We start from the raw sequence: 27,535 nt of genomic DNA, 5'->3' as shown, positions 1-27,535 counted from the left end.
TAGTAAACCCTTTCGTTAAACGAAAAAATTTAATTGGAAAAATATAATTATTGCGGGTACTCATTTCCAGGTAACACAGGACGACGTTTAAACGCGTCTTAATTACGTATTGTTGACGTTAGAGACGTTATTTACGCGAGTTATTAATACGTCATTTGACGTCACTCTGCTAACTGGGTTGCTTTCTATTTTTCATTTCCTTTTATATTACATTATCTTCTTTCGTCAGATATATTTAAAGAAATGCTACTAAATTTTTGAATATACGAAAGACGATTTTTACAACAAGATCAATTTATTCTAAATAAAATCTTTATTTTTCACTGGGATTATAATTATTCTATTTCGAATTACGCTTTATACATATAGTATATCTGCATTTACGTAGCTTTTCTCTTTGTCTACGCCAATTAAGGAAGGAGGTTAGACGAGAGTTGCGAAACACGTGGCTCTCGATGCCGTCCAAAAATCGTCGAAGTTATCGGGAGAACAGAATGGGCGAGGAGGTTACGAGAGGTGGCACGAGTCAAATCCGATTCAAATTTCGCGCCCTCTAGGGAACTGTAATTCGGAAGAGATGAAGTGAGCTGCGAATCCGAATTTTGAATTTTGAGATTTTCAGGTTGGTTAACGTGACGTTGGAGACGATCTCGAGAGGCAACTTCAATTAGGTTAGGAGCGCGGAGATTCGAATCGAATTTTATTGCTGCCACCTCTCGCATAACCTCCTCGCTCATCCTGTTATCCCGATAACCCCGGCGATTTTTCGAAGCTCAAGAGACCATGGCCTTATAGCCTTCCTCGCTTAACCTCTTTGTCTTGGAATGAGAGTGTGAGAGGGAGTGAAAGGGAGAGAATTGAGAGAGAGAGAGATGAGTGGAGATAAATTTACATAAATGCAGGTATTCTATAAAGCGCAGTTTATCTTTTTCCTTCCAAAGTGGAGTGAAAAAGATAAACTCTGCTGAACAAGCGCAGCCAGCGGTTATTATAAACAGACCCAAAGATAAAATGACATAATAGATATTTATCTTATACATTTTCTAGGTTCTCCGAGTAAAAATCTAACCGGAACAGCCAAGTCAGTCGAAATTAGACTTTACGTTTGCTACAAATTTTTTTCAGTAGAAAAATGATGGTTTTGATGCAGAACTTATGTGGAATATTGTTGGTGGAATTACAGTGAAAGTTATGACGGCGGATTGACAGCGAAAATCAAGTAATTGATTAACGGATTAACGGCAGAAATCCAGCGGAATGCGCGTTCAACGGATACTCTTGTTTGCAAGCTCGTAGCTGGTAAGCTATAAGTAATAGTTTATCTCTATGGTTTATAATAAACTTATTATGCGGAGTGGATACCACTTTTTACTCGCATCTGCTTTCTACCTGTTGACAGTTTACTTGCTATAGACTGATCAGTATCTATATTTTTCTTACGAAGATGTTTATTTACAAATTAAAGGTAAAGCAAAAGAAAAATAAAAGAGTAAACTAAAAGAAAAGCTTACATTGCAGCCATTCTTTTAAAGCAAATTCCTTGTTATTACTAATTTATTTTCATTTTTATCTCTTCATCTCCTCATTTATCATTTACATATTAATTATTATTATTATTCCATTTGCCCCTATATACTAACGAGAGTACGTATTATATTTTTAGTGCCCACAAAATATCTTCAGCTCGTTCATCTGATGTGAGTCTTCTCTGGTCTTCTCAAGTCTCAGGGAGTATATACTATGCTCAGCATAGTGTCGATCTCGTCCGAGTCATGAAAATTTAACGGGAACCGGCCAAGGGTCTCGCATCATCATCCCGTAGCGCTCTCTACCTGCCGTGTCCAGGATTAATTCGCGATTGTGGTGTCCCGAGCCCCTGAGGACCCGTGAGAACCCGACGGTGAACGCCGAACGGAAGGGAACGCGGAGAACGCGTCCGATCGCCGTTGCGGAAGGTGTGCCGTGCCTCGATTCCAGCGCGATCGCGTGACGGCCAGATTTCAGTTTCAACCTGATGCATTCTCTTTCCTCGGCACCGCGTCCTTCCGCGTGGATCTCCTCAGTGTAACACATACATTATATACATATATATAATATATATACAGCCGCGGCGAGAGAGAGATCGGATGCGCGCATTCCGCATGAGGCGGATGGTCGCCGCGTTGGAGATGTGAGAATTTTCGGAGCGAGCTCCGTGAACGACCCGCAGAATGGCCTTTCTGTGCCCTGTGCGCATACGTCGCGGAAAGAAGAAGAAACGTGAGTAAACGAGTCGCAGAAAGAGAGCGAGAGAAAGAGCAAGCGAGGCGGAGAGTGAAGGGAAGACCGAGGGCATGGCAGTTCGGTCGCGAGGGCCAGTTGTCACATTCGGCCCGATCACCTGTTGCTCGGGACCGGTTATGCAGCTTCGGCCATGCCGTAGCCTCCGCGAAGAGCGAGCCGGGCCGAGTTCATGCACCGATTGATTACGCGCGACTTTCGATTTTTCTCTCCGTCGGAAAATGCGAGATCGCCTCCGCGAAAAAGCGTCTATTTTAAAGTCGATTACCATTACTGTCGCTTTTCCGAAGTGCGAAGCCAATTTTCATCGTAATTGAAATAATTTTTGTTGCTGTGTCTTGCAAACATACGTCAGAAATAATTCTTTTCGTAATCTAGGGATTCTTTTTTCTCTCTTTCAGAAATAATTTTATTATTTGAAAAATTGTATGAAATTTTTGTAAAATTCTTAGACGAATCAATTTTATTTTATGTTTAAGTTGTACGTAAATTTACTTGCATTTATGATAAATTGCTAATTTCAAATAGCCGGAACACACAACTTTAATTTGGAGAAAGAGTGTGGGACGGGAGGTACAGGACTTGGTTTGGGCACTAGGGTGCCATTGCCGCCTGGTCGGATAACTGGAAGCGCGAGCATTGAGACCCTTGTAAGGGTCGGCATTGAAAAGGAGAATGGACTCTCTCCGGACAGTAAAATGGTCATTGTGCATGACTTTACCCCCTGCGTGGACGACGAACTTCAAGTCAAAAGGGGCCAGGTCAGCGATTAATTTACAGAATTGTTCTCTTCTTTGTTTAATCACGTATTACAAGCTGTGTGCTATTTGTATTACACACGTAGCAATTTCTATAATACGTGCAATTTTTTTACCTCACCTTTGCCCACATAAAAAATTATACAATCGCAAACGAGATAAAAACGAAACGATGTATTCGTTAGAAAATAAGATGGTACTAATATCGGAACCTTTACGTTTCAGGTAGTAAACGTGCTTTACAGAGAAAACGATTGGGTGTACGTAATAGCGGCTGACACGCGTATGGAGGGCTTCGTGCCGCACTCGTATTGCGCCCCGTACACGTCGCAGCTGGCCGAATTGACGCTGGCCAGTTTGAACAACGTGAAGAAGAAGCTGCCGCGGTCCAGCGAAAACGAATGCGATCTTCTCAGCACGGGCCGTCTGCAGGAGACGCAACAGACCGATACCGGATCAGCCTCGGATTGCGAGAGCTACGCGCGAAATAACATCACCACCGCGGATGTCAACGTCAATCGCTCTAACATCACGCAGTCCCAGAATTCCATACAGACTATATCATCCCAGCCGGACGTGCATCCCTTCTTCAAGGTAGTTGACTGGCCGAAGTACTATAAAAATGCCTCTAACACCCAATTTAATATATCTCTCCGAGCGTTAAAAATATAAATCCGGATCCTCAATGAAAATTGGTATCTTCCCGATATTGAAAATTGTTAATTTTTTTGAATAAAGTATTGATGGTTGTGAATTAGGAATTCATTATGGCACTCGTTAATCTTGTTTGACGAAGACTCATCAGCGAGAAATTCTACTGTGCATCCCGCAGGATCCATCAGCCGGAAGATACATCGTTCTTTACACGTTCGTGGCGCGGGACGAGAACGACCTCAGCGTTGAGAGGGGCGAATTCGTGACCGTGCTGAATCGCGACGATCCAGATTGGTTCTGGGTGCTCCGACATTGCGACGGCAACGAGGGTTTCGTGCCGTCCGGTTTCGTTTATCCCGGTCACGTTCTTAATTCTTACGCCACCACAATGGCCACCACTGCCACTACAAATACAGCGTCCGCAGAGGCTCATAGTCCAGGTTGGCTCTTTATTGAATCATCGAAAAATAAATCTTGGAAAGATTTGCTAGGACATACATATAAATCAATGATAGACCGTTGGAGTTTTGTAGGAGTTCTAGTAGGACCACAATTGTTATCGATTTTCCATAATTATCGACTTGTATTAACAATATCCATCTTGCAGGCAAAGGTACGGGGAGCAATATACCGGGAGGCGAGTCATTGCAGCAAAAAGGAGTGCGAGATTTCCGGGACGAGACGACCGGCACGGAATTAGTGGTGCTTTACGATTACAAGGCGCAGGCGCCGGATGATCTATCGGTGAAACGGGCCGATTGGATATATGCAGATCTGGGAAATCAAACGGTGGACGGCTGGCTTTGGGCTTACGCGCCCAAGACTCGCAAGTACGGTTTCATTCCCAAAGCGTACGCGCGACCCCCCGCTATGACTAGTTTATAATTCGGACTGTTAGAAAAGGAAAAAACTTGCCTTTACTGCTTCAAGTAAGTTCGCAATACCATCCTTTGTACCATCCTTTTATCTATTGTATGTCATCAAGTATATGTAAAGAGCGAGAAAATTAATATTTTATTTAAATACCTACGACCAATGAGATTACTGACCGGATGATGCGAAAAGTAAAGTGAACTTAGGCTAATGGGAGGATATTTTTAAGAAATAAACGAGAGATTGCGCGTATAATACGAAACGCAACTTTAGGTCTTTCATTCACTTCACCCATTTTTCCTGCATGTTCCTTGCAATTTATATTAGATGGGCTTACATTTTCAAGACAGTTACTTAAGACAAGGATATATATATACGTGTTAACAAGTTTAGTGTACAATAACATTTACATTGAGACTGGTACAGCCGGAAGTGATATGGCTGATCAATCCCTCGTGGAGAACTATACAGTCGCCAGCTAAGAAGACGTCACGTGGACATTGGGCGGCTCTCAGGGAGGTCACAGGGCCCGTGTACGTAAGCGATCGGAATCCCCCGTTTTCGATGCTGTCGACGGCCTGTCAGTTAAACCATTCAAATGTTATTATCCATCTTCAAGCATTGATACGTCTTCGTCTTGCGCGCGCGAATCGATCTAACGTATACCTGGATGCTACATCGAAGTCTGTCATCTGTATCGCCGACGTCTAATCCCGCTACCCAGGCGATGATCATGTCTTTCTCGCCCTGACCTTCTCCGCCGGCGTGCACTTCCTTGCAACACGCGTAATTACGACTGCTGTGCAAACGCGCTGCCAACACCGGCAGAGGCAACCGATTCCGATACTTGGGATTTATTTGAATGCCACCGAACAGTCTCGCTGAGGAATCTCTTATTGTTATAGAAATTTCTGCGATTAGTGATTGACTTAGGCGCGTTTATAATCAATATTAATCGCGAATATATATTATATAGGGTTATCGTTTTTCTTTTTTAATTTTAAATCAATCGCAAACCAAATCTTTGTACATTTCTTATTAAAAAAAAGAAAAAAAATTGTTTTAGGAAATATGTATATCGAATGCACCATCTCTGTGCAATGTTTATACGACGATAGTATACTAACGAGAGCTTTCCGGACACCAGTAAGAGAGCTAGACATCGACTGGAATTGCAAGAGAGAGCTCCGTAGCTGACGATGAGCGTGCTCTCGGCGCCGGGCTCAACGCTGAGAATAGGCACCTCGGGATGGTCGAAGAGGAAGTGATGGGTGAGCGCTGAGAAGGCGACGTTCACCGAACAGTCTAGGCGTGGGCAACGTATGGGTCTACGGGAGCAGTCGACGGAGGAACTTTTGACCTTAATCTCGGAAGTGTATCGATCCGCTGCGCTATTTCTCCTCGTCATCAGATTGCAATAGCTGTGTTGCTGTTGACACTGTCTCCCGCAGCTTTTCGTTTGCTCCTCCCGTCGCGAATTGCCTCGTTCGCGACCGACGACGTACGAAACGTCCGATTCGCAATCTAAAGTCTCGTTATTCGCCTCGACGGGCGTCGTCTTATTGAAGTTGCAAGCCCACTGATCGCGACGCGGGTTGCACGTTCTCAAACGTAGGCGATCGCCGCGATCGTTGCCTCTGCCCTGGAAGAAACTCGCGTGCGATCTTTGAGGCTGAGGGGGTTCCGTATCTATAAAGGGATATATCTTTCTTTTTAGGAAATATTTAGTTTTTTTTCAAAAATCTAACGACAATTAAGCACATGTTTGGCGACCGACTTGCGCTGATTAATTATTTAGAAATGTTGTGATATTCTAAAGATTTTTTCTTATTTTTTTATAACGTTGATTCTTCTTGCAACGTAGGAAGAAATAAGTACTGGCTGCAAGACTATTTGATTAAAGGTATAATTTTTTTAAAGAGACTATTGTGTGTATGACGAGTAGGATGTTGAATAGAATATTTCTTTTCTGAAAATCTTACAACTTTCTCTTTTTAGGTTTCTACATATAACGATAGCTAAAATGGACATTTTGTCTACCTGTTTGAATTGAAAAGTTTTGTACGCAACGTTGACACAACAAATAGCCCTCGTCGGACCAGCGTGGATCCTGCTCAGAATCGGTGACGCTTCCACCGAGATTCGCGTCGTCGATGATAATGTGACAAATCGCGCACTGCCCAATCTGCGCAGCTTCCTGCTCGTTTTTGTTTGCTTCTTCTTTTTCTTGGTTTGCATCTACTTTCTGAACTTTTGTATCTTCCTCCTCACTTCGGTCTTCGTCGACTCTCCGTTCTTCATCTTCCGCCTCGTCCTCCGTAGTCTCGCTAGAGATTTCTTTTCTTTTCTGCACTCTGCTTTCGTTGTCCGAATACTTTCGAACGAGATGAAGATAATTTAATCCCTACAATTCGATTGATGGAGATAAATTAATTCCTATACGATATTTCTTTTTATCTCAAATCATAAGCGTTAATTTGGTAATTGCTGGCATGTTCAAGCAAACAAAATCATTAATCTCGATTTGAACTCACAGTATTAATTACCGCAAATAAATTTATCAAAATAATTATTAATTTTATATACAGTTAATATCGGTAAAGGTTTCTTTTGCAAAAAAATTGTGACTTAGTCTCTCTATACTTTACAGAATTTACTCCTGATGTTAAAGGAACTGTGTTCGTAATTATGATTGATTGAAAAATATGTTGGCATATATTTGCAAAAAAATCTGTTAAAATTGAGGATCTACAATCTCCCTTATCGAATGAATTTTATGATAACCGATTGAGATTTGCGTCTTTGTTCGCAGTCTCGTGCGTACAGATATCACATGCCTTGCGGTGATTATTTATCACGCAGCCGTCGGCTTTGGCTGCTCTATAATCAACCCTCTCGTCCGTTTCTTCGCGAAGCATCTTCGGCCGCTCTTATCACAAATTTTGATAACCTTTCGTCGATGACGCGTGTCTCCGCGATCGGCCGATCTTCGCCACGAGCGTCTGTTTGCGTGATGTGCAAAATTGTAATTTCCGGTGTCTGAAACTACGACTTGCGTCTACAAAACATGTATCTTATTTATGAATGCACTTCTTTCTCTTGCATAAAATTATTGATTATTTTATATTTAGCAATATGGATATATGATCACACATTTCTCTCCTCGTGACTTCGTTATTTTCAACATTAAGTATCTTTATAATTAAACTCTTAATTAGAGCTAAAATTAATACCCACTTAATATTAATTGAAAAATTATAGTTTTATCATCTGTACTCGCTATTGTATTCTCAGATAACGTCGCTAATGGCCCCAAATTAGCCAAACAATTTGTCATAAAGCATATTATTGCTTATCACTGAGCTTACCCAGATTTAACGAGCTAATTTTCTCTCCTTGACAATTACCGCGGAATTTAAAAGAGATTATTAAGATATTGTAGCGGCGAGATATTGCGGACGGACTTTTGGATTTCCGAAGTGACTCGTGATGCAATGATCTATTTGACGACCGATTGAACTCCAATTGACAAGCGTTCTTAATTTCGCTGTAATTTAGTTCAAGAGAATTTACACTCGTCAGAGCCAGAAAATGCTCGATACGCCACGGTATTTAGATCAGATGTATAAGGCCATCTTGACGTTTCTCGGAACAAAGAAGAAACAAGCCGCAATGATATCAGCCGCAATATCGCTATAAGAAAATTCGACTCATCGTGCTTTCCTCCTGCGGGTCTTAAAAATCGTTCAGCCTTAACTTATATTAGAAGTCTGTTTTTTTACACTGGAAAAACGATACGCGATATAAAGCCATTGACATTTAGCTTTCGTGCTCGTTGCTACAATCGATGCGTTCTGCCTCGATATCTATCTGTTTGTGCGAAATATGTCCGATATGTAGATATCGGGTATCTATGATACAGCTATCTCTCTCTTGAATTTATGAATTAAAAGCAGGCCGATAATCGTCGCCGAAGCCTTTTACATTGCGCTCGTAAAAAAGCGGCGCATCTCGCAAAAATTTAAAGTTGTTTTTTATATACTAAATACCGCGAGAGTAATCGGTCGCGCGAATAAGATACACATGGATGCTTGTTAAGAAACACGTGTTTTATTAAAAAAGCACATATTAAAAGATTAGAAAATAGTAAACGATACGATGCGTACATCGCCCGGTCGATTTTTAACAGCAAGTAATATGCCTAATTGGGACTGAGCGGGTAGATTTATATTTAATTAATCCGTGCTGATACCTCTCTCTCAATGATCACATTTTTTGATCGCAATGCTGTGATTACGTTTAGTTATTTTAATATAAGTATTAATAGTTAACTTAATACCTAACTAAAATCCGATTTGTATAATACATATCATTAATTAACGTTGCAGCATACATTCGAGAGATAACTAGCTGCTGTATAATTTACAGCAAAGCTACAGAAATTTCTCTCGTAACTCTTTAACTCTAAAACGCGAAATTGTTTCAAAATGTTATTAGTTACGTTGCTACAACATTTGATTCCTGCACGTTTCATTCATTTCCGAACTTCTTGTAAACGACAATAACAATTCTATACTTACACACACGTGTTAAACGCAGAAATCACTTATCGGTAATCGATATTTTATCGTGTTCTTGTACTTATTTCTTAACATCGCCCGTCTTCGCCTCCGGACAATCGTTGACCAACTTGTGCCTCACGTTCGCCAATCTCTCCGCGCTGATCGCCTGTATATTGCCCAGATGAGTATTGTCCAGCAGCGTCTTCAGGTTTTGTTTACTGCCCAAATTGATCATGCTGCTACTCTTGCTTCTGAGCGCCGCTGATAACGCGGACGTTTGTCCGAAGAGCGATAGTAACGGTAACTCTTTAATACTGGCGGTTTTACTCGCGATCTTTTTGGAAATTGAACCCTTGTCGAGCTGGTCCGTGCTCCCGGTATCCAAGGATCTGGCGGACGATATTAATAGGTTCTTTCGTTTTATCGGACTGGAATTGGCACTGCATGACGCACTCTTTTGCAGAATACTAGAGCTATGTCGCGATTGCAAGAATGCGACATCGCCCTGCGAGTTCGTCGAGTGTTGGCTGACGCCGGGAGACGCTGCGACGTGACGTCCCGACGAACTAGATTCCGCAGGCAGGAACTCGATATTAGAAACTTGCGCGATACGTAAATTCGTAAGTTGTACGTGGCTCTTATTGGCTAAAGTATCGTTTGTATTACTATGTCCATCTCTTCCCAGTTCCTCCCTCGTAACATCCACGTCGGCATTGTTAGGGGCGTTAATGTCCCAGCTGCTCTGTGTTTTCCTATCCTTAATATTGAATTGAGAGATTCTGTTTGGCACGTATTTCGATATACCTGCGCTTTCCGCTTTCTCGGTGATCCTACTCTCGAAATTAGAAGTACCTCTATTCACTGGACTACTGTTCAATGATTTCGAAGTATTGCTCTTTAAAGCGAGCGCCGACGCGCCGCGTAACGCCGTCGTCGAATCGATCGTCGAGACCGATTTGAGCAAGTTCGATCTGCTGAATCTGTCCCTTTCGAAAGTCCCCGGATTTTCAGTCGATCTCGAAAAATGATTTAAATTACGCGTTTTAGACAGTTCGACTCCAGATAAAGGATCGTAGCACGTCCCGTTCACGGTGTTGACTTCAATCGTGTCAGATCGCAGATCGGAAGAACTTTGTGCATCGCGCTCCTCGACATGTAACGAATTCTCCATCGACAAGCGATTTAATTTTTCCACACTGGCTTGCAACTCGAGCTCCCATTGCGTGAACTTGCTCTCGCTGCCGTCGACGGATCTCTTGTCAAGATGTTCCGCATAATTCTTCGTCGAGCAAGACTTCTGTAAATTTTAGATAGACGATATAAAACGACAATTTTAATGCTTTGCACGAGATTAATCATCATATATTTCACTCACTTCGATATCGTGCAGTTTTTCACTGTTCTCGTTTTCGTTATATCTAATGGGAGATATTTTGTGACTGTCGGAATCATTAAACTCGTTCTTATACTTCTGGCGTGTGTCTGAACCAATGAGCTCGGCACCGACGCCAGGTTCTCGCGGTCCATTAGCCACGATATCTAAAATACAAATATTTATATTTACAAAAAAAAAAAAAAAGAAGAAACTTATTTCATATATTTCTAAAATGTATTTCACCCTACCATAATCTCTTCGTTGCTGGTGTATCTGATTACTAATTTCTTCCAACGTCCGGAGACTCGTTGCATAATTACGTTTGGCTTCCTTAACAGCTTGCTGCAGGTACTCTACCCTGTCCTTCTGCGTCGCCAGCATCTGATCGCACTGGGTCTTCACCTCAAAGTACGGTCTCGCTTTTATTATTGCATTTCGATGCTTCTCCTCCAATTGCAATAGCCTTTTCTCGGCGTCGTGGAACAGCATCGCCCGTCTGTGATGTTCTCGACCGCACTCCGCCTTTTGATTGTCCGCGTCCATGACCTTGACAAAAAAACATTATTTAATTTTATTTGCTATTATTTTTCTTGACGAATGATAAATTAATTAACATGGAACAAAAATGAATAAATAAAATATAGGATATTTTTATCGTTCTAAATGTTTCGCAATACTTTCAAAATTACACGGTCACCGTGCTGTGCGTTCTAACTTTTATACTTACTTTAATGGTAGCATGATTGAGCATATCCTGCCATGCCTGGTCAAAATTCCACTCATGCTGATGAGACATGAATCGCGCTTCGGCCAGGGCGACTGTTTCCTTCGCCGCTGCGTGAATTTCGCTGGCTCTTTGAAATAGCTGCGCCTGCTGCTGACACTGCACCTGTAAATTGCAAGAGGAAATGTTTCATTGCTTCACTCACATAACATTTTGGTTGATTGTAATTCAAATCGCTTAATGCAAAACTGGTGTTAATTTGTAATAACAGGTTACCTTAAACGTGAAATGTTATGTTCAAATAATAAGATAATTATAAATTTTTCATCGTTTTACGTATAAATCATATAAATGTATCAAAATTCACTAATAAGCTGTATTAAAAAAAAAAAAAAAATAATAGATATAAATAAGTTACGCGACTCTCGGTATATATTGAATTTATAAAGCTTTATTTTAATTACAAGCGCGATCCATTAAATCGGCACGAAAGGAATTTCAATCGGGCATAGCAGGATATGCTCATTCACCGCGCTATTAAAGCAAGCGTCAAAGTAGAACGCGCAGCGTGTGGTAATCTCGCCACGCGTTCAATAGCAGTTCTCTTTGGGAGCATTGCGAAACATTTGAAGCCATTGAAAACATTTACTAAATTTACTAAAATTCTACATAACTCAATATATATATTTTCATACTATTATTTTGTGACACAATAAAATCAGATTTGAGACTAGACTCTCTACCTGAGCTTGACGAGCCATCTCCAATGCTTCGTAATAACATCTTGCCTTTTCAATGCAGCTAGTGCCCAGTTTATCCGTAATTTCTTTCAGCCTCCTTGTTGTATCCGAAAGGAGCTGCCCAAAAGCAGTGTGGGCTTCCTATATATATATATAAAAATTAATTAAGATTAAATAAATATTGCAAATACATACACTGTTCATTCTGTACATTATGAACGAAATGAAGTACTATTTCTTACATCCAATTCAGTCTCCAGCTTATTAATATTGTCCGCTGCATTGTTCAAGTTCTCCAACTCGATCTAGAAAACAAATTTATCCTATAAGATGTCATTTTATATACTTTATACATAATTGACATAATTTAAAGTACCAAAATGAGATCATGTCAAATACAAACTGTTGTAAATATTTCCACTTAAAATGTAAATTACATCGTATGCTATGAGCTTTAAAGATCGCTACTTACGTGCGTCATTTATTTTAATTTGTAATTTTAATATACGAAAAGACAATTATAACACTATATATCCAAATTAAGAATTAAATTATTTCGTTACGGAGAATAGAAAATTTCTAATCATTGATTTCTCTTTTTTTAGATTTTTCCACAGGATAAATGAAACAAAGGAGGAAGGAGCGTCTCGAGATAGAACTTTTCCCCAATTGAATTTTACATCCACTTACAATTAGAATTTAAATTACATATTGTACTATAGCTTTTAGAATTCAAGTTCACTATTTAATTACTGTCATTTATTTCAACTCGTAATTCCAGTATATAAAAAGAAAAGTATTACTTCACGCTGTACCTCTAAATTAAATTATTTCATTACAGAGAAGAGAATGCTTGTTTACGTGTTCACGTCATTTATTTCTTTCTTTAGATATCGTACCGCAGAAAAAATGAAACGCCAAGGTCCTGCTGCGCGTCTCGAGTCTCGAGAGCTAGACTCTTCCCTGAATTGAATTTCACATGCGCTAATTAGAATTTAAATTACCGTTCTTTATTTCGATTCTAATTCCAAGATATGAAAACAAAGACGTTATTTTTTTCACGCTATACCTAAATTAAATTAATATTTTTTCAATCAATAATTTCATTACAAAAAGAAGAGAACATTTTTTTACCTATTTACGTTTACATCATTTATAATGTTTCTCGTTTTTAGATGTAACACCCAACACTCCCAACAGGAAAAATGAAACCAAGGAGGAACGTATTTCGAGATAGGACCCTGCCCCGATTGAATCTCCACTTCCTCGCAAAACAACGACTCCGTTGCTCCGATCGTCGGCAGAGGTGACAAACGCGGTTAGGACATTCGCGAACGAGACGCGCGTCTCGCGTCTCTCAGCCACGTCCCGTCCGTCCGCGCGACGGAAGGAAAGTGAAAGCAAAGTGGGACAACGTACCAGGCGGTGTTAGGCACCGCGACCGCGACCGCGCCGACGGGACGGGACGGGACGGGACCTAACCTAAAACGCCACGGGCGTGGACCGCGGGCGCGCGGTAACGGGGCGTATACATGTACATACCGAGGAGACCCAAAGCGGAACGCGGGAGGCGTCTCCCGAGAGCGTCGCTCACCTGGATGCGCGGGTCCAGCGCGGCCTCGGCGTCCTCCGCGACGTCCATCACCATCCGGCGGCTGGCGCGGGCGGCATTTAACGCTGGCGCGACGTCGAGGCGCGACGCGCGACGTGTCAACTCATGATCGCCGAGCCGAGCGAAATCCCGTCCCGCGTCGGAAGTCGGAAGTCTCCTCTCTCCCTTTCTCTCTTTCCGCCTCCGCCGCTGGTCTTCCTCGAGCTGCGAGCTGCGACGCGGATGTGTTTACATCCCGCGACACCGCCCTCGCGAATGACTGGCTGGCTCAACTGGCTGGCAGCGTCCGAGACACGACACTCGCGCGCGTTAATGAGAATAATGAGGCGCGGACGGGAACGAGGACGTGGAGGGAGCAACCGAGAACGAATCGACGCGACTCGCGCGTCTGAACCTGAACGTGCCGGCGAGGAATGCGGCGGAGATAAGCGTATTAGCGTACCGCTGACGCATCTCGATGATGAATTCTACACCCGCATCGTCGCGTCATCATAATGGAATCGCGCCTCGGTCACTCCCCCCCCTCTCGCCCCGTCGATTGGACCGTCCCGTATTTTCCGATGGGATTCGCGAGCCGGGTGTCCACTGCGACGGGAGATCCAGCGGACGGCTCAAGTACGCGCGAGAGTCGATTCGAGGAGTTTAAAGTTTTAGAATGGGATCGATTGTACTCTCCGTCAGACATCGGCGGAGTTATCGGGGGAACATATATATGTTCGCTAAGCTCGGAGCATCAGGGTGACTCCAACTTCGAGCTCCGACTCCGATTTCGATTAACTTGCGTTCATTTCGAGTATTTCTACCCCAGTGCAGATTAACTTTGATCTCTCGATCGGTTTACCTGGGTTTTTATCTTTTTCCAGTTCTGCGTAATAATCAAAGTTAATTCTTATTGGAAGAAATGGACGTTAACACCGGGTTACTTTACTTTTTATTTTATTTTTCTAGTTCTGGAGAATTTTATATGTCTATTTCTACCAATGCAAATTAACTTTAATCTCGGTTTAATTTATTTTTTATCTCTCTCTAGCCTGCTCTAGTCCTGAGAATTATAAAAAGATTAAAAAAAAAAGAAAAATTAATTTATATTGGTATAGAAGTAAAAATTAGAAACTTAATTTTTTAACTGGCGATTAACTTGTCAAGTAATATGGTTGTCTCGTTAACGTGACTGGAATTGTTTATTTATCGTTCGACATGTGGGGAAGAATAATCAGAAGGTAACGAATTGGAAATTTCGCTGCAAAAACGGGTAGTTGAATTAATCGCTGATTATAAACTAAATAATACTTATCATTTTGTTGGCCCGAAAAGCGAATTATTAAATGTTTCATTGTTTAACATACAGAAAGAAAGATTGGATCAGAAACAATGAACAAATTTATAAAATCCGAAATTTTGTTTTAGGTAATTCTGCCGGTCAAATTTGTCGCCGAGTCAATTTAAATCGGGATTTAAATCGACTCAAAGTTGCCCTGGATCTGAAAAGTAAGGCAAAGGAATTTTGAGAAAACGTACAAATCTTTCCCATTATTACAGAGAGAAACGAGAGAGTTTAACTTCCCGATTACACACGTAGATTAGAGAAAATCATTTGGGAGCAGAGATGAAATTTAAAAAAGTGGATGAAGGAGAAAGATTATATTTTCTTTTTCTCCGGCAAACGCGCGGAAAACGTGGCAAGTGGCGTCATCTGGCGCGAAGCCCGCGCACCAGCGACGACCGGCTCGCTCGCCGCGAGAGTCGGTGGGTCGGTGTCGGTGGGCCAACCAAACATGGCGTCTGCCAAGTAACAACGCTCCACGCCGCGTTAACGAGTGCCTTACGATTTTTAGGTTCATGTTACCGCGTCGCCACGCGCATCGCTCCGCGTTCCGCGCCAGCGAGCCGTTTTCCACGTTTTTCTACGCGTATACCTCCCCACCCGAGTCTCTCCCGGGGAGATTTCACTCGGCGACGACGACAAGGTGCGTGCAACTAGTGCATCGCGGCGGCGACGGCGGTGGCGGCGGCGGCGGCGGCGGTTCATCGCGGTGAGTCACAGAGACACTTGTATATTGTATACGTGCTTGTGTTACGTGCGTGCGAACCGTCGCGGCTCCCGCTAATTGACAGCGGAAGGCGGGACGATTGTCACGGATCCGCGGGCTAACCGGGGCGTGCGCGAAAAGAAAAGAGCTGGCGGCCGACCGGTGACGAGATTTCACGCTCTCTCTTTCTCCGCGGCGCACTCCCTTTCTTTCGTGTGATTATACCCAATTTCCCAGTCGTTTTTCTTGACCGCCCGACCGCGAGTGGCGACGACAAAGCGGCCCCCCCCCCCCGGAGGTGCCCGCGCGTCGACTTCACTTCCGCGGAAGAGTTGGGGGTTCTCCGCATCGTTATATCATATCCGGATAATCAACGGTTTTTTTACGGTGATTTTTTTTTTTTTTACGTCATTGGTTCCGATAATCGCGACACGATAAGCCCGATGTGTGATCTTTGCCTGAGTTTTCTGCACTAAAATTGTTTGGTTGGATTATTTATACTTTCAGAGTAGGAGACCATTGTTTCGAAAATGCCTACGCAGACGGCAGAGAACGATGACATTCGAGTGAAAATTAAATACAATGGGTAATGCATGTTGTTATAAAAACTGTTTTATGGTTTGTCTTTAATTTTAAAAAGTTGACGTTTAATTTCTCACAAAAGTTTTCAAGTCACTTACTTATTTTTATTGTGATCTAAAATTGTGTATCATATCCGTGACAAAATTAGTCAACATAGATATATTGAATTAATTTAAAGAAAGATAAATAAAGAGTTGATGCGCTGAACATGTCAAATTAGGCTTATGCAAATCGAAGAAAAACAATGATTTTAAGACAAATGTGTGACGTGACATTTTTCCTGCGTTAGGGATGTGCATATCATGTACATCACTCCCGGGATTTCGGTGGACGCCCTGCGCGAGGAGTTGCGAACGATATGCAGCTTCGGTACGGAGCAGTTCACGATGAAATGGGTCGACGACGAGGGCGACCCGTGCAGGATCGCCTCGCAGCAGGAATTGGATGAGGCGCTGAGGCTATACGAGCTCGAGAAGGACACGGAAATAATCATACACGGTCAGTCAGGCTGTTTACGTTTGAGCAACCGAATGATTTTTCGCCAATCGTGTCTCCCGCATGTTGCCTTGATTTTAGCGACGCCATTAACCGTTCAAAGACTGCGCGTTGCGCCCGACGATAATCGCTTGCGTGTCTGCACTTACATAATTAGAGGAGTGGAGCACCGTACTCGTGATTCATGCACGGTAGAATCAGCGCCCGGGTAGGGAAGGGTACGCGATACATATGTATGCGACGAAATAGGCTCATCGGTTAAATGTCCGCCGATGTCTTTAATATTACTCCACGTTAATGGCCGCGCTGTTTAGATAAGAAGCCGTCCATAAATTACGCGTAACCGATGTATCTTGGCCGTGCATATTAGCGGTAGCGTGCTAAGTGCGCGCTATGCAGGCGCTCCTACGAACCCCGAGTATCGATACGCGCCGCGGATAACGGTATGTATATACGTACGCCTCGATGCTCGCCTTATCGGTGGTTTATCGTCGATACGAGTCGGCGATTAACGGCGAAACAGCTTCATCGGCGTCTAATCATATAGCGCCGGTGTTTATTCGGTGTACACATCGATCGATTCGACGCGCGATTTCCTCAAGGATGACAACATTCTCGGGCCGCGCGTGTTGCGTGCCCACGAGGATTCTATATGCAGTCAGAGCGGCGTGTGATATGAAATTAGAAATTCATCAGCTCCGAGACTTCCCGAGATAATTCGATACGGATCTCATTTGTGCGACGGCAAGATGCTTCTTGGAAGGAGCGGAGCGTATCGTGATCGCGCATACATTTCCGGTCGGAAGAACTTGGTCCCCGCGTCTTCTTTCGCTCCTCTTTGCGCGACTTTAATGACGATCGAACCTGTTTGATAAGCGCGAAACAAATCCTTCGAGCCCCGAAGATTAATGCTTCAAAGAAAAAACCAACTCTCTACACCGAATCCTATACCTCCTTATTTTTGAACGAGATGGAATTAATTCGCGGTGTAAGAGGATCGTCGAAATTATCGATCGCGGACTTTCCAGAGAAAGATAATGAGGAACTGCAACTAATTAAAATAATTGATCTTGAAGGATTACAGAGTCAGGTTCAATATATTGTACCCATAAATAACTTCCTTATTAAGCGTAGCTCAACGAGATTGCGTCTCTTTTCTGGAGCCTCGTGAAAAACCAATAATTTCCTAATGAAAACGTGACCGGTACACGTGAACCTTATTCGGTATATGTATAATAATAATCGGACATCGTCGATATCGACGATATCGACAGAATCTCGGTTTCTCGATGCATAATAACGCGCGTCAATCTTTACAAATATGTACGTTCGCGCGGTATCGGTCGCAGTGGTAAGCGGTGACTGCACGCTGTCACGAAAGAGCGAGGAAGAATCGACAGGGCAGTGACCGAAGGAAATGCAGGATAATAACTCAAAGAGACGATCATCAGAGTGAAAAATGGAAGAAAGCCAGAAAAATAGAGCAAAGGACAAAGTAGAATAGAGTGTATCGCATGTCGTGGGACGGAATGGTCCTCTTGGAATCCCCCGTAAAAGCAGAAAGACACAAAGAGCAGAGAAATCCGTTGAGACAGGAAGAAAATGGAGTTAACGAAAAGGACGTGAAACATTGTATATAATATATTATAAGGCGGCGAGAGGCGCAAAGTTTACTTGAAAACGGTGACAAGAAGAATCGCCGGATAATCAGCGAGCAAACAGCAAAGGTACAAAAGAGGAAGGAGGAAGGGTGTTTGCGCGGGAGAGAAAGAGGGTAGAGCTTGGGAGAGGCAGAAACTCGTGGGTGGATATAGGCGGGTGTAGGTCCGACACCAACGGGGAATTACGGGGGGATACATGTATCACCTCCACCTCGGCGCGATCCGCGTTTGCGCGATGTCGGTCGGTAGCGTGCGCCGGGCGGCGGCGGCGACGGCGGTGGCGGTTAACGCATCTCGCCGCGGCGGTAGTCGATATCCTTGCACGGACCGATCAGCAAGGGCGCAACGCACACGTCACGCCGTCGCGCTACCGCTCGACGCGAATCTGGCTGTGAGATCACGAGATCTCGGGTCGGCGCAGGCGGGAGGAAAGAGTGTCGCGGGAAGAGGAAGTCAAGCCGGGGATCGGCCGCGGAGTTGCAGAGAACTCCCCTTCGTGACTAGCTAGCCTAGCCCACGAAGAAGGGGTTGCGTCATATCGTGCGCCTCGACTACGGCGGCGATACTCGACTACGGTGGTTGTGTCGGCTCGCTTGGCTCTCGCTACACCGCGAGTGGAGAGAGGTCGCAAAAGAGACGGTAAACCAGCATTGATCGAGGCTGGTGATTCGTCGCGTGCTCATCCCGGCGGCTCCTGTAAGAGGTCGACGGCGGTGAAGGAGAAAGAGACGAAACGGGAGAAAGAAGGGAAAAACGGGGCAAGGGTGAAGGGGCGAGGCGAGGCGAGGCGGTAAGGTAATCGGCATATATACACATATATAGAGAAAGAGAGATAGAAGCGGGACAGAGAGCCGCGAAAACAGAGAGGCGAGGCGAGGCGATCGCGCGCGGTTGGAGTGAACAAAAGGGAATATATACGTTACCGCGGCGATCGAGCAAGGCGAGGCAAGCACGGCTGGACTCGCTGCGGAATGGCGTGGGGCTACTGGAGCGCGACCACCGTCAGCGACCGGGGTCGGTCACCTCGCCGCGAGAAGGACAAACAGCATCAGAGTCTGCATCAGCATCAGCCGCCGTCGCAGCAGCAGCAGCAGGCGCAGCAACAAATGCACCAGACGGAGCTGTCCGCGCAGAGCACTTACGCCAGCGTGCAGGAGCGAGAGCTCAGCGTGACCGGGCCCGGCATCGGGGTCGCGACGGAGGAACCACCCTGCAGCATGATGATCCAGGGTGGTTCCTTCTATTCGTACTCGGCGGCGACAGCGGCCGCCGCGGCCGCCGCCGTGAGCCGGCGTATCTCGACCGTCGTCGAGGGTAGCGGCGGCGGCCCGTCCTCCATCACCTCTACCGGCATCCAGGTGTTGCCACGGGAGCGCCACGTGAAACCCGGCACCAGCACGCATCCGCCGTCGCCGGGCAGCGGCGACTCGGCCGAGTACGAGCAGCCGCTCGTCGGTCAACTGCGCTCCGCCGACATCTCGCCGCCCCCCATCCTCGTCGGTAGTCCGCCGCATCACCATCAATATTATCATCACTTCCATCACGACGACATTTTCGCGCAGCCCGGCACCTCGTCCAGGGCGACGAAGCTGGTCCAGTGCCCGCCGGACGCCGTCGAGGGTATGGACGAGCTGTCCGAGGCTGAACTTGAGGAAGTCGCGGCGAACGCCGAGCTGATCTACGGCATCGGGCCCACCGCGACGTGCCGGGTACACGGGCCGTGCAGCCAGCAGCCGCTGCCGCTGTCGCTGCCGCCGGAGTCCGCGCTCTCGATGACGTCGCTGCTCGACGTTGAGCCCGCGGGTCCGTCGCAGTTCCAGTTCAACGAGATCACCTGGGGTAGGTGCAACTGTGGGGAGGATACGCGTTTGAGGAGGAAGAGCACGTCTCTGGCGCGCGACCAGCTTTGCCCTCCTCCTCCTTCTCCTCTTTCTCCACCTTCTCTTCCCCCTCGTGTTTCTTTGATGCAGACCGTGATCTAGGTCAAAGTCTACCCGCCTGTCTACCGCTCGCCAAGATAATACTCGGCCACTCGGTTCTTGTGAGGGTGCGATTGCGTCCGGTGCATCTCGCTCGATGCGCCGGACGCGACGCTCAGAAAAACGCGTGTCATCCGGCCGCCGCGCCGCGTGATTCGCGGGTCTTCTCTCGGCCGCCCTCCTTTCGGCCGACTTTGGCGTTTGTTGACGGAAATCGTCGTGGCCACGAGAGAGACGTTTAGCGCATTGCAGTAATATAAAACTCTAAGTCGGTCACGTGAATTAATTATCGCGGCTTTGTCCTCGTTAAAAGTAAGGGTTGTGGTTGGTAATAGTTGCTGTCGAGTTGTCGCTCGGTTTAGTGCATCTTTTTTTTCCTTGTCGGGTATGATGGATGGAGAGAAACTTTTTTCCACGCTATATCAAATTTATTCCGCTTACACATACCGCGCTTTATCCGATTGCATTTTAATTGATGACATAATTCACATTTTCCACCTTTCGCATTAATTTTGCAGAATAATCGTAATAAATGTAGTCGGCAAGGCATCCATCGGCTCTTCAAATACGTTCGTATTTTTTTATCTAAAATGTATTATGCATCTCGTCGTTGTTGTTTTATGATAGTTCACTCTTTGCGGCAGGTTAAGCGACAAAGGCGATTATCATCGGCGTTTTCTTTGACGATAAATTTCATCTCTTTCTTTTCTAGCTCGCACAATCGAGGGTAACGAATGCATCGTTGTCCAGTATATTTAATTTAGAGCGTGAATTAGAACTTGGCCGCGTATCGACGCCCATCAGCTCACACGCGGCGATCGAGTTACGTGGAGGGTTCGAAGTTTCAAGTACGATCTTTGGTGTTGCCTTCCCTATAGCGCGTATATGCGCCGGTGCACTTATGCACTTACCATTATAGATCCATGCTTCTAGGATACCACGCATCGTCGTCGTCGTCGTCGTCGTGGTCTTAGTACGTGCACCCCGCATACAGCTCGTTGCACGTATTCCCCCACGTTAGGGGTGAGCGTACATCGCATCGTCTTTATCGCCCGTGTCATCGATCCCCCTCCGCGATAATTAGTCCATGAATATTTCAAGGAATTGCGCTCACCTCTCGCGCCGTTGTGCACCTCGTTCCGGCATCGTCGATACGTGTCCGCGGTGAGAGCCGCGGTTCTCTCTCTCTCTCTCTCTCTCTCTCTCTCTCTCTCTCTCTCTCTCTCTCTCTCTCTCTCTCTCTCTCTCTCTCTCTTCCGTAACAAACGATTCGATTACATATATTGTACCAACGGGAGAGCACCGATGGCCTCGTTAGCGGACCCGCGATCGTATGACACGCGTCGTATCCACGCAGTTGTCGCGACTGCACCTCGTCTCGTATTCATGGATAGAGATTCTACAAAGAGTTATTTTTAGCAAGACGTGCTATTAATCCAGCCGATAGATACCCTGTCAAATTTAGTATTTAACGGATTTAATTTTCATAATCTAGACATTATAATTTGTAATGGCCTAATTGGCGTAATAGACTGATTATAAATTGATTGATCTCCGTTCTAAATGAATTAATACATCCGTTCCGCCCGTATAAATTTACATTATTCATTTATACATTTATTTGACCTGTGCACTTCAAATAGACGGGATCGATTTAAATTTATTTAGTCTCTTTTTGATAAATCTATAATTAACGAATTCGTGGTATTGATGTTCCATAGGTCTATTGTTCGTTAACCTACATTCATCGAGTATCGTTCGAGCAGAGGATCTATTCTGAAGGTCTGCACGATCGGTGCATTTTGCCTGTGTGATCGAGGCATGTGTCTCCGGATAGAAAAAAACCTTTTGTCCGTTCTCTCGTTGTGACCTTCGGTAACGATTTTTTGGCCTCTTACCTTCGGCCATTCAGTCTTTCTCTCAAATCTCGTCGCGAACCGCGATACATCAGCTGACTTAGCCGCCTAGGGTGGCTGGGTGGCCGCTTTTAAAGCGTTAAAGCGAATAATGCGGAACAATTCGCGGCTTTAATTTTATTCCATTCATTAGCTGCGCCAACTTTCATTTCTTTCCTAGATTCTGTGTTCCATAAAGCTATTACTCTGCCCAACGACACGCGACGCAATATACTTAATTGTATATTTAATCATCCTTCTGCTATACGTTACTGGGATTGTTCTGATAAAGGGTTTGTGTTTTCACTCGTCCTTCGCTAATTAGAATTTATACGGCGTTTGTGTGACTGCTCCTGGGGCGGAGGATTAAGCCGTCGCGAGTAACGAGATTAAAAACGTCAGCGGGAAAACGTCCCCAGGACCTTCGGCTCTCGGCCGGAAGGTTTTCCGCGCGCGCGCGGCTTGGTCGACTTCGCGGTTTTATCGGCGCAAACTTGCAAGGAAATTTAATCGCAAAACGCGCCGTCTCGCTCGCGATAAAGTGATAACGCGGCGCTCGATGGCACGGATAGAATTCAGTGTTACTCGTTATCTGACCGTAACCGGAGCGATACCGAGTAGGACACACGGCAGCCCAATACGCACAGTATGTTGGACAACGAGCAGCGAATCTCGATCGGGTTCCGGTACTCGAATTGCTTCCCGTGTAAGTTCTCGCATTCGACCCTATGTCGAGATCCTCGACGTAATCCACCTAGACGGGACGAAGGCGGGAGTGGCGTCGATCGACGACTCGACGTCTCGTCGGCGAATTAAATACGCAGTCTTAAATCATTGATCGCTTTGATATTAAGAAGTATGATTTCGCAGAATCTCTTCCTTCATGATATTTCTGGCTCAGCCACGCTATTAATTATTAACGTAGCTCTATTCAGACCACCTCTCAGATATCGTGTGTCCATAATCCATTAATCTTGCGGGACTTTTTTAAATTTAATCTCTTTTTACCAAATGTATGACGGGACGGTATAACCGGACACGGTATAGAAAATTCCCAGATTCATTTCTATCGTATCTCTCGAAATTTCGTTTCGACGAAAGCCGGGGAGAGGAAATGTCACGTTTTGTCAGCAAAACGAACGTGAATTCTTTCTGTTCTGTTACAGTTTTTCCGAACGTGCCGCCCGCCCCCGGGATGCCGTGCCAGGGAGAAGACAGTGAGTGTTTACTGTTCATTGGAAACGTCTCAGCCATCTTCGCCGAGTCGCGAAGCTTCTCGCTTGCGCTCGATATATAGCATATTAGCGTACTAGCCAGCGAGTTCTAATTAACCGTCCGGTGGAAAGAAACGATTAGCGCGCGATAATAGACAGACACACGTATGCGTAACTCCGTTACGTGCGGAAGCTGAAGAGCCGTAGAAGAAACATCCATTTCTCGCTCTCGACACCCCGCTCTCCACCAAAGCTCTCCCTTCGATACGTTTTTCAATCACAATCTTCATCGACATCAACGCCTGCGTTACACATCGAAAAAACCCCCAAGGCTCCTGATTCTCCGGTACAGTTGCAAAAGATTGAACTTATTAATTGATTTTTTTTGCGCATCACGATTTATATTCGATAAAGGACTCACAAGATATGTCTTCTTAATTTGTGAATTAATGGATAACAGTAAATTTTGATTAGTTGTAAGGTTTATTTTTGCTGGAAATATAGAATACGTCAAAATTAAATTACATTATGATATTAAAAAATGATTGAATTAATTTTAGATTAATTTTGGATTACTTTTTAATGGAAGATAAGAAGGGAAAGAAAGTGCGCCATTTATTAATATTGCTTATTCAATGTAGCCATGTAGCTGTAGCGAGGAACCAGAAACCTTAAGACACACTCGTTCCTTACAATGTACAGTCGCTCGATAATCGTCGAATGGCTACCAGCGATTCTATCGATGTCACGACAATCTGAAGAAACCTGGAAATCACCGCGTCAGAATGACTAGAACAAGCTTTTGCTTTGAGTCGCATGACTCAAGAGTGGGAATAGTCTCCTCGCCGATTCTTTCTCAGGTCCCTGGCATCCGAAGCCGATATTCGGCAGTCACTCGTGGATAAAACATGAATCAAATCCGATCAATCGTAACTCTTTTCCGAATTCTTTAGAGTAGTAAGAACAAACTTACCATAATTTCGGAGCGCGTTTTCACCGTCGACACAGCATGAGACACATTTCGCACGAAATATTGTTGTTTCCCGTTCGCATCGACTCGCTTCGTTCGTTCCCGGTGAAGCCGGCACGTCGTTCGATAACGCAATCGGTCGCGACCGGACGAAAGGAGAGAGGATGGTGGCGTGAAATCAATTTGCGAAGTTACTCGACGATACTTCGACGACGAAACCTTATTATCAAAATAAAATTCCTGAACACACATACTGAAATCGAAGACTTTATCGAAGTCGATCGCGGCGAATTCGATCGATCAAGTTGGTGCTTTCCATCATTTATGACATTTATGTTATTTCATTTTCCGAAGGAAGCATCTACAGACGTGGCGCTCGTAGATGGAGGAAGCTGTACCGAGTGAATGGCCATATTTTTCAGGCGAAACGATTTAACCGGGTAAGCATCATTCCATGTAATTATCATTGCACAATCTTTACTTTATTCATCGCCCCTATTTCTCCCCTTCGCCTCGTTCACCTCCTTCATGCACAATCTTTGCGAAAGTAGATCTGTCGCAGGTGTGACGCGGCCGGCGAAACGGACGTTGTGTGCAGAGCTCTTTCGTAGAGCACTTCCTACACTCTAAAACTTGCTGGCTAGTGACTTCGTCGTCGACGAAGGGAACAGAAGGGAGCATCGCTCTCTGTCTTTTCTCTCTCTCTCTCTCTCTCTCTCTCTCTCTCTCTCTTTCTCTCTTTCTTACTATGTTGCTGGAAATGCAAAATTGCCATCCTTACAAGACTGTGCTCACGTACGAACTCTCTCGATCTTGCTTCGCGCGTAATCCACCTGTTTTGTTCATCCCCTTTCTTCCTCCAGTATACTTTACTTTGTCCGAGCGCTTTTGGAGGAGCACTCGCTGCGTCTAAGACCGGATACTTAAACATAATTATCATTCGTTTCGACTCAGACTTCGGTCCTAGGACGTTTTAAAACCGTAGCATTGCGTGCGTTATCGCTGCGTCGGTTTGACTTGCAGAAGGCATCCTGCGCGTTCTGCCAGGATCGGATCTGGGGTCTCGGGCGGCAGGGATTCAAGTGCATCCAATGCAAACTACTCGTGCACAAAAAATGCCACAAGGTGGTACGCATGCCATGCCTGAGTCTACAGCAGCAGCAGCAACAGCAGCAGCAGGGCGCAGAGTCGCAGACAATCGACAGAAACGGCGACCAACAGCTTGATCCGTATCCGTGCGTCCCAACGACTCATCTCGAGGATGAGATCACGGCATCACCGATCATCGAGGAGCATTCGCGCGATCGTAAGATAACTTCAATATATTGATTACACGTTGTTCAATATTTTTTATAGCCAATGATAAATTACAATTTTCTGCAAAGATATTGTTGCAATAAGATTAATATTGAGTGCAAGGACATAATTAATTCATACTACTCTGTGTATTAAATAATATATTTTACGTATTTTTTAGTAAATATACTCAAAGGCGCATTCTTTTTATATCTGATTTATATTTATATTAGAAGACATTTTTTTAACTATTAATTTTTTTTCTATACTACTGTATTTTCTTTACGCTATTAATGTACTTTTCATACATTTACGATTTCATAGGAATCAGACATGAGGAAGGGGAAGAACTGCCTTTGGATACATTGAACGAGGGCGATATTTCGAACGATATGCAACGGCAGTACTCATTAAACGACTTCGAGCTGATCAGGGTGATCGGTCGTGGTTCCTACGCGAAGGTCTTGATGGTGGAGCTGAAGCGTACCAAGAGGATTTACGCCATGAAGGTAATCAAGAAGTCTCTGGTGACAGACGATGAAGACATCGATTGGGTGCAGACCGAGAAACACGTATTCGAGACAGCTTCAAATCATCCCTTTTTGGTGGGCCTGCACTCCTGCTTCCAGACGCCTTCGCGTCTATTCTTCGTAATCGAATTTGTGCGTGGTGGCGATCTCATGTTCCATATGCAAAGACAGCGCCGTCTTCCCGAAGATCACGCGCGGTTTTACGTGGCTGAGATCAGTCTGGCATTAAACTTCCTACATGAAAAGGGTAAAACAATCTCCTTTTTTTTTCTGAACAAATTGGTAAGGGATGGAACGTATAATTGAGTTCAATAATCGTTCACTTTCAGGTATTATATATAGAGATTTGAAACTGGACAACGTACTACTTGATCACGAAGGACATGTTAAGCTTACGGATTATGGAATGTGTAAAGAGGGCATTCGGGAAGGCGACAACACCGGCACCTTCTGCGGCACTCCCAATTACATTGCTCCCGAGATTCTACGTGGCGAGGAATACAGTTTCTCAGTAGATTGGTGGGCTCTGGGAGTTCTACTGTATGAAATGTTGGCAGGCCGTAGTCCCTTCGACCTCACTGGTGCGGCCGAGGACCCAGACAAGAACACCGAGGATTTTCTATTTCAAGTTATTCTGGAGAAGACCATACGTATACCGCGATCCTTATCTGTTAAGGCTGCGTCTGTTCTTAAAGGATTCCTTTGCAAGGATCCCGCGGAAAGGTTGGGTTGCGGGAAGAGACCTTCTGGTTTCCTCGACATTGTCGCTCATCCCTTCTTTAAAGCGATCGATTGGGAAATGGTAAGTATCGTCTTGACGTAGATGCAAAAGTTTACATATTTAAAAAATACGAGTCTTGTTAACGATATCTTTCTTTTAATTTCGCAGCTGGAGCAGAAACAAGTTACACCGCCTTACAAGCCACGTTTGGATTCCGATCGTGATCTCGCGAACTTCCCGCCTGAATTTACGGATGAGGAAGTGCGTTTGACTCCGGATGATCCGTAAGTTATTACAGAGTTCTCTAAATTTATGCGTTTTAAAAATTTAAAGTTTAATTAATGAGAAAAGATTTGTATAAGATTTACGTGAAGCTGCTTTACTTTATCGCGTCGTCAAGTAAATTTTGAACGCAATGTTCATGCAAGAAAATTTGCAGGAAACAAATTGAGAAGATCGACCAGAGTGAATTCGATGGTTTTGAGTATGTGAATCCTCTATTAATGTCACTGGAGGACTGCGTGTGACAAGAGCCACTTTTTATTGTGCAGCGTCACAATCAAGATCTGCAGCAGCAGCAGCAG

The 27,535-nt window shown here is 44.6% G+C and overlaps 4 protein-coding genes across 8 annotated transcripts; 2 read left to right on the top strand and 2 right to left on the bottom strand.

Moving 5' to 3' along the window:
- The first annotated feature begins 619 nt into the window (after positions 1–619).
- On the top strand, positions 620–4,832 carry LOC143899044 (SH3 domain-containing protein Dlish-like). Of its 2 annotated transcripts, none has more exons than XM_077408989.1 (7): positions 620–902; positions 1,048–1,299; positions 1,664–2,259; positions 2,809–3,041; positions 3,264–3,632; positions 3,835–4,132; positions 4,300–4,832. In XM_077408989.1, the coding sequence occupies exons 3-7, from the start codon at positions 2,211–2,213 to the stop codon at positions 4,575–4,577; spliced, it is 1,227 nt and encodes a 408-aa protein (XP_077265115.1). In that variant the 5' UTR covers positions 620–902; positions 1,048–1,299; positions 1,664–2,210; the 3' UTR covers positions 4,578–4,832. The 2 variants fall into 2 exon arrangements, with proteins under 2 accessions (XP_077265115.1, XP_077265116.1); XM_077408990.1 differs by having other exon boundaries at positions 636–902; positions 3,871–4,132.
- An 80-nt stretch (positions 4,833–4,912) lies between these two features.
- LOC143899042 (uncharacterized) lies at positions 4,913–8,517 on the bottom strand. Its single transcript, XM_077408987.1, has 5 exons — positions 7,403–8,517; positions 6,606–6,969; positions 5,693–6,254; positions 5,232–5,457; positions 4,913–5,143 (listed from the first exon to the last, which is right to left on the bottom strand). The coding sequence occupies exons 1-5, from the start codon at positions 7,481–7,483 to the stop codon at positions 4,955–4,957; spliced, it is 1,422 nt and encodes a 473-aa protein (XP_077265113.1). The 5' UTR covers positions 7,484–8,517; the 3' UTR covers positions 4,913–4,954.
- Positions 8,518–8,653: 136 nt separating this feature from the next.
- On the bottom strand, positions 8,654–14,083 carry LOC143899041 (uncharacterized). Its single transcript, XM_077408985.1, has 7 exons — positions 13,561–14,083; positions 12,209–12,271; positions 11,970–12,107; positions 11,230–11,391; positions 10,751–11,048; positions 10,503–10,666; positions 8,654–10,424 (listed from the first exon to the last, which is right to left on the bottom strand). Exons 1-7 carry the CDS (start codon positions 13,612–13,614, stop codon positions 9,207–9,209), a joined length of 2,097 nt encoding a protein of 698 aa, XP_077265111.1. The 5' UTR covers positions 13,615–14,083; the 3' UTR covers positions 8,654–9,206.
- A 416-nt stretch (positions 14,084–14,499) lies between these two features.
- Apkc (protein kinase C iota type) lies at positions 14,500–27,532 on the top strand. 4 transcript variants are annotated; one of them, XM_077408981.1, is made up of 10 exons: positions 15,470–15,611; positions 16,116–16,194; positions 16,480–16,688; positions 23,387–23,437; positions 24,759–24,844; positions 25,428–25,710; positions 26,025–26,477; positions 26,560–27,032; positions 27,120–27,235; positions 27,391–27,532. In XM_077408981.1, exons 2-10 carry the CDS (start codon positions 16,139–16,141, stop codon positions 27,476–27,478), a joined length of 1,815 nt encoding a protein of 604 aa, XP_077265107.1. In that variant the 5' UTR covers positions 15,470–15,611; positions 16,116–16,138; the 3' UTR covers positions 27,479–27,532. The 4 variants fall into 4 exon arrangements, with proteins under 4 accessions (XP_077265106.1, XP_077265107.1, XP_077265108.1 ...); XM_077408982.1 differs by lacking the exon at positions 15,470–15,611 and adding an exon at positions 15,647–15,995; XM_077408980.1 differs by lacking the exon at positions 16,116–16,194 and having other exon boundaries at positions 14,500–15,611.
- Positions 27,533–27,535: the final 3 nt, after the last annotated feature.

This window comes from Temnothorax americanus, unplaced genomic scaffold (assembly GCF_048541705.1).
Source record: "Temnothorax americanus isolate GAGA-0224 unplaced genomic scaffold, ASM4854170v1 Scaffold25, whole genome shotgun sequence".
NCBI classification, from domain to species: domain Eukaryota; kingdom Metazoa; phylum Arthropoda; class Insecta; order Hymenoptera; family Formicidae; genus Temnothorax; species Temnothorax americanus.
The sequence above is the reverse complement of the archived record's forward strand: the minus strand, read 5'-3'. Positions and strand labels throughout refer to the sequence as shown.